Below are 7,409 nucleotides of genomic sequence, written 5' to 3' on the forward strand. Positions count from 1 at the left end.
CAAATTCTAAATCCGTAGATGTCTCAATGGATTAATTCTTTAATTAAATAATTACTTAATTAATTGTTATTTCGAGTTCTTCAGCTTCTCGAAATACGTCTTCCTGTTAAGCCTTCCTGGTATATATGTATATATATATATATATATATATATATATATATATATATATATATATATATATATATATATATATATATATATATATGTATGTACATATATATATGTAAAATAATAAGTAGGTACTAACAATTTTTCAAACATAAAATTACATATTTATGTAGGTAAATATGTATATTTAATAGAAAAGATTTATAATTATTTCCAAAAATAAAAAACTGGAAATGCCTCCCACGCCACTAAAAATAAATGACAAAAACATTGAACTAGTGCATCAATATAAATATTTAGGATGCTGGTTGAACGACCAATGGGACCATTCACAAGAGATTAAAATCAGAATAGAGATGGCGCGAAACGCTTTCTTCAAGATGCGTGATCTCCTCTGCAATAGAGATTTCAATCTTGACCTAAGGATGAGAATTCTACACTGCTACGTTCTATCAGTACTTCTTTATGGGGTCGAATCCTGGACCATGACTCAAGCTACAGAGAAAAAGCTGGCAGCATTTGAAATGTGGTGTTTCAGGAGAATGTTGAGGATCCCCTGGGTGGACAGAGTTCGAAATGAAGAAGTGTTGAATCGAATGAAAAGAAAACGAGAGTTATTAAGCGTCGTGAAGCGCAGAAAACTCAGATACCTGGGTCATGTGATGAGAAATCCGAAATATGAAATCATACAGCTCATATTGCAGGGGAAAGTACAAGGCAAAAGAGGCGTTGCTAATGAAAAGAAGACGCATCTCATGGATGGGCAATCTCCGTGGATGGTACCAATGTGACTCCACAACACTTTTCAGGGCAACCATGGATAGAGAGAAGATATATGTCATGATATCCAACCTCCTACGAGGAGAGGAATAAAAAAGAAGAAGAAGAATAGAAAAGAGACATCTATGGACAATCAACATTTTTTATTTTTGATACACAGTAAATTTGTAATAAATATGTACATTATGTATGTAGGTAGCATTTTACAAGACTCATCAAATTCAAGATGCTACTAACATGATTTTACAAGCAACTGAGAGGGATGATACCGTCTTATTGGATCCGTTACGACAATTAAGCTAGAATAATTTGGACGTGGTTATTACAATTATTTTTCACCATCGAACTATCAGAAAAGATTTAAATTTCCATCGTTGACCATACCGCACAAAATGGCGAAGTATAAAACTGATCGGCAGACTTGCGAAGTAAAGTATAGAAGAAGCTAGTAAAAATCGGAAAATTCTGGCAGGATATGTGTTTTAATAACCACAAAATCTCGCCAGCGGCGTATTTGGCCGAGACTTGAACCCAAGACCTCTCTACTGGGATGCAATAGCTCTACCAGTGCCCTGCGCTGTGGCTATATGCAAAATTTACAACAGAAACAGGCTATATTTGGGAGATGATTCTCAATTAGGGAGAATTGGGTGGAGGGAAGATGATAGGGCACATTTTCGTGCAATGTTTCAGTGTTACAACGCTTCGCCACCATTAAAGCAATTCATTTTACCATGCGTAAAGGTAAAAATACACAGAGAACTATGTTTCACGTGTTTTTTTTAGATAAACGAAAAAAAAAGCTGCTAGGTCAAATCTGTACTGTCACTTCTTTTTGTAAACCTTTTCCCCTGGAGTTTTTTCGGTGATATTTTATCCTTGTACTGACTGACAGTGGTCAGTAACGATGATTCCCATATTTGAAGAAATGTGAGAGAAACTTGTCGAAATAATAAGATCGTAAAAATTAATAATGAAATGAAGACACGCCTATCACAGCTAGGTGTCCCGTTCCGCACTTTTGAGTGTTTTCTTACCATGAAGAAGTTTTACTGCAAAAATAAAAAGAAACGCTATAAATATATTTTTCTATTTGTGTATCTTTTAATTGCTTTTTTATGTATACATATATTCAAGCTATATAATCTGTAATGTCAATATAGCTTAACTGTAATAAATAAATATCAAACTAAATGGTATGAATGAAAAAAATCACAAAAATGTATTTATTTATATAAATTGTACAAAAAACATTCGCATGGAATATTTTGGTGGAATTTCAAAATAAATATGAAACGATAGTTAGAGAGCGTTTAATTTTTTCGCTCGCAATCGACGAATTGATTTGTCGCTGAAAACGTTATCGAATTGATTGAACGCGTCAACTGTTTCGAGCATATCAAAAATTTATGGACGATCGGGCACAGTTTGAAAACAATGTCAAATTTAAAGTGGACAAAAGTGATTTGAATTTAATTTCTCTATTGAGTAATACGCAATCAATTAAATAATTCATTACGTCGATATTATTTATTATGCTCCCAAAACTACGCTTAAAAGGCATTTATATGTGAGTATGGGATATATGTAAAATGTGAAACAAAGAACTATGGGATATATTTTGTATAACATTTAAATTCATTTTTGAAGACAATTTTACTGTATTCGTATTTAATTCCGATATATTCCGTATTTAGTAGAGCTTTGGATCAAACGGGAAGTGCGACAGTACATATGTACCATTACTCAATCAAGGCTCACGTACGAGCTTCTATGCAACTTTGCCATCAAATTCCCCTCTCCCCACCTATGACGGTTTCAAACCCATGTAAACTTTCTTCTCCGTGATTGAATCATCGAACTTGTGAAAGTTTAGCTAGTGGAGACGAGTTTTATAACCCGAGAAGGACGTTTTCCATGTGTTTGCAGACGCTCGCGCAAAACGACAATATTCATTGAATCAAACGAACACATAAAAGCTCTTATCGTCGAATAGATAATTTAGAGCTTTCGATGTGACATATATGCGCGCGTAAACTTTAACGACGTCAAACTTCCTGTATTTAAGCGACCGTTTGGCGCTCATCATCGTTAAAATATTTTAGCGCTCATTCACGAAATTGTCCATCGATCCGATTATCCGGCATTAAATTAAATTGATTTTTTTATTCGTATGCTTTGTGTGTCTGTGGGTAGTTGGGTGGGTTTGCGCGTGCAAGTCGTACGTTGCCCGGAGCAGTTTTAAAACCAAACACGTAAAGGTCCCGTGATTCGTTCGACAATTATGCACGAAAGTCGTGATGTTTTTGTTACACATTTTTAGCGTAAAAGCCTCTGGCGAGCTTTTGAATCCTCCGAAATAGCGTTACGGCTATCGGTTCGATCTGAAATGGCTGCAATAGGCGTTACAGTGTCCGTACAACGTCAATAGTGACCTATAAACAATGCTGAACAAATACTAGGAGCATTAAATGGATACATACAATTATGTTCTTAAATACATAAAATATGTACATTGTACAATATAATGTACATGTTTATGTTACAGTCGAAGTGTATTTTCGATTGTAATATATTCCAACTAGACTTTAAGGTCGTTCATATTCGAAGACAATTCAACAAATAAATTATATATGTATTTACAAGCGCAAATACACTTTCAACAGTTTTAACATAATAGTTGAGGTTTTGACAGCTCTGATGTTTTTACGAATGCTTTAGAATTCAATAATGGGTTTATTTTTGCGACATATTACGAATAAAGGTAACGAGTACTGTATTACGATAACTTGAAGAATGTATTCAAAAAAAAATGTGAGTCAAACAAAACTCAATTTACTAGTCGAGTGACTTTTTCACGAAAAACTAAACTCTCCGTCTTACCTGGTACCAACTTATAGTTGAACTGTATTTTCAGTTGTAATATATTTTCACCAGTTGGTATGTAATTCCAATGTGGGTAAAACGGAATACATTTCAACTAGTCTAAATATATTACAACTGAAAATGCAATTTAACTGTAACATATATAAATCCTATTCGCCTGAAGAAAAATAAATGTGTTTTGTCAGTGATGACCTATAGAGATAAAACTTTGACATTGAACGCCAAAATGCTACTGAGTCCAGTGTACTTAAAGATGAGTGGAATGCTGCATGTATGTATAATATATTTGGCATAACGAAAAGAGATAGGAAACGGAATACGTACATAGGTAAGAAGTATGACGAGGGCAGTTGACATAGTGGAGAGATTAAGAGATGGCAATGGCAATATGTGAGTCAGGTAGTTAGAAGAATAGATGAAAAGTGGACGAAAGAAGTGCTGGAATGGTAAGAACCCGAGAGAATTTAAAAATATGAAAGGAAGGCGGCAAGGATGATGATTGGATAAAATCAGTAAAATGTGTAGGGTGTGATGGATAAGAGTTGTGCAAAACGGAGACGAATGGATGCGTATTGGTGAGGTTTTCATCTAGAAGTGGATGGTGAATAGCTATCAATGATGATGATGATGCCCAATTAATGAAATTGATTATTCATTTAATGAAATCGTCCAAATATTTGAATTGTTTTGTTTAATATATAATGAAAAACAATTAAAATTTAGTTTGGATATTGGTGGAACTGTCTCAAGAATAATTGTCAGACACAGCCAGCAAAATCTTATAAGAGACCAATGACGACCAATTTGGATTTCACATTAAATCATCCAGATATTTTCAGGAGCGATAGACATAATCATAGACATTGAAAACATTGAGTAAATTTTTCAATTTCAGTTGGGATTTATTCACATAAAATTACTTAACAAGTGAGGCTTAAAAATAAAATACTTCGGTTAATAATGCACTATATATTTATTTATTATGCGTTAAATTTTGTATAATAACGGTAGCGTGTGCGCTGTTAAAATATTTATATTATACGGTAACCAACAGTGTAGAATCGTCTGAACAATATTTCACATGATGATATTGACGATGATGAAATTTGCATTTTTCAAACTAAAATTTTTATCAAATTATGAACCGGTCGCCCCATATCGAAAAATTACCAACGCGTAATTGACGGGTAACAAACTGTGTTTATTTTCGGAAAAATGCGCACACGTGAACCGATTTCGCACGAATCGCATACGGTATGGGTCCCGCGATCGTTTATTGGTCTAACAATCAATCCTTTTAGTCGGAAAGACTGTAATTATTATTTTTTCGAATTTTTGCCCATCTGATCGGTGGGCGTGCCCGACGATTTGACGGATTTATAACAGTAATCAATTGAGACCCGAATTTGGGCGAAGTGCATATTTGTGTGATGCGCGCCCTATCTCGCAGGTGCTATTCCTCTATCCTTGATATGTTAATTTTTTCGAATGGAACAGGTTGATTAATGCTCTGTAATCATCCATGGGCCCTTAGTCTATCGGTAATTCACCGATTTTTTTCCCCATTTTAACCTGATCGAATTTCGTATTCAACATTTTTATTTTCAAAATTTCCATACAAAATGTAATGGTTATGATTTTCGGATACAACAATATATAACGAAGGTAATCTTCCATAGCCGAATCTTAATCTCAACGGTGAAATAAATATCTTAAATATTTGCTATTTATTTTCGCGATTGATTTTTTTAACAAATGTAGATGTAACATTTTAATTTCATAAATATATAATGCAGAAAATATCATATTAATAATGTATGTAGTTGGTGTCAACGGCGCACAGTGTGGCCGTTTACAGATCTGCCTAGACGTTTGCTTACTTTGTTTTAAAATCGCTATATCCCAAACACTGTATAACATAATAAGCTGAAAATTAATTTTTGTTGCATTAATGTAAGGGTACAGATATTGTGAGATTTTAATACAAAACCATGAACTGAAAGTGGTAGTTTACTTCCGCGCAAAATTAAGCTTTTTTTATCGATGTAGTAATTGACAAAATAAAGATACAAGGTTAACGTAAAAAATGAAAACTTTGGTGATTCGTGGTAGAAAGTTTTTGCAGTTTCTTGTATTTGAATAGTTCAACTTTAATAATTGATTAAAATCAAGTCTACTTTAAAAAACATGTTAAAAATTTTAATTTATACAAAAAATGTCAATCTCGAGGGTAGATATTCTAATCAATATTTTTACAAAAACAATTATATTATTGGTAAAATTTTAATTAAATATATTAGAGCATACCTTTTTGAGTAATATTCAATTAAAAAATTATCAATTAAGCTTTAGATTAGACCACAATCGACCTCCAATATGGAAGTTAGAAACGCATCCAGTATTGCACTGCATATCACGAGCCACAAGTTTGATCAAGTGTGATGGACCTTTAACACGACTAAATAAAATTTTATTAACATTACATCAAAGTATAGATATTAAACGATATTTTAATAGTTTTTGCTCAATATTAAAATCGTGAATGTCTTGGTAGATCTGCAAACGGTCACACCGTTCAGCGTATGAAACTGCGTATGAAAGTACATCCATTGGAAAAAAATGTCAAAATAACTTTCAAAATAATAATGTTGATCTTACCTTGCCTAATTTACATCTTTATGTACATATGTAGCTCAGCACAAACTTTACTTTTTATATATTGTACTTTTTTGATAGAAAAGATACATAAAATCTACGGTATCAGAAATTGAATCGCATTTACTAAGTTCATTAGACAGATGATTTATCGATTTATACATTTTCGTCGCAGTTACTTTCATAAATCGTCATGAGGGTTAAATAAAATGTGAAAAACAAAATTTTGGGATAGTCGTTACATACATACACACTTTCTTTATACTATACAAATACAGAAATTCGGCAAATATTCCTTCATCTTCCATTTTTATATTTTTGTCTCTTTATATTTGCTAGGTTTGCTCAGACGTATATTTACAATTTCCATTTGCCCCAGGGACGGTTATATTTTGTGCAGCGTCTTCCATCCGCAAGAGACAACAAACGAACAGACTGCAAGGTCCCATTCTTATTCAGATATTCAGGACAATACGTCTGAAATCGAAATGTTTTGTCTTGAATAGCCTGAGCGTGAATACACTATAGGAACTGACCTCGCAAATAGACTATCCAACTAGAGCCAACATTTCGGAATCACGATCGCTTTTAAAATGTGTGCCACTTTGTTTTTTTTACTACTTTAAATTTAAGATCGACTCCAAGACAGGTTGTCAAACGCTTATCGACCGGTCACAAATTGGTTCCATCAGAAAAATTGAGGATTTCGTACGACCACCATCTGCCCCGCTGAGACCGCAAACGTCCCACATTGAACCTTTTGTTAAGGACAGGTAAACAGAACTCGCAACATAAATAGGGCCTACCTGTAATGGCAGATAATGAATACAAAGTATGTAACAAAATATCTGCACGCATAGCGTATTAGATTATGGAGATTCTCAAACTGTACGATTTATCAATATCTATAAAACCTATTCTACATAGAATATCAAATATACGTACATATGTATATGTACATACATGATGCCTTTTCTATT

General features: G+C 33.4%; 1 protein-coding gene across 1 annotated transcript; it reads left to right on the forward strand.

Moving 5' to 3' along the window:
- Positions 1 to 341: 341 nt before the first annotated feature.
- LOC143912378 (uncharacterized) lies at positions 342 to 1,191 on the forward strand. Its single transcript, XM_077431658.1, has 2 exons — positions 342 to 887; positions 1,084 to 1,191. The coding sequence occupies exons 1-2, from the start codon at positions 342 to 344 to the stop codon at positions 1,189 to 1,191; spliced, it is 654 nt and encodes a 217-aa protein (XP_077287784.1).
- Positions 1,192 to 7,409: the final 6,218 nt, after the last annotated feature.

Source organism: Arctopsyche grandis, chromosome 5, assembly GCF_051622035.1.
Source record: "Arctopsyche grandis isolate Sample6627 chromosome 5, ASM5162203v2, whole genome shotgun sequence".
NCBI classification, from domain to species: domain Eukaryota; kingdom Metazoa; phylum Arthropoda; class Insecta; order Trichoptera; family Hydropsychidae; genus Arctopsyche; species Arctopsyche grandis.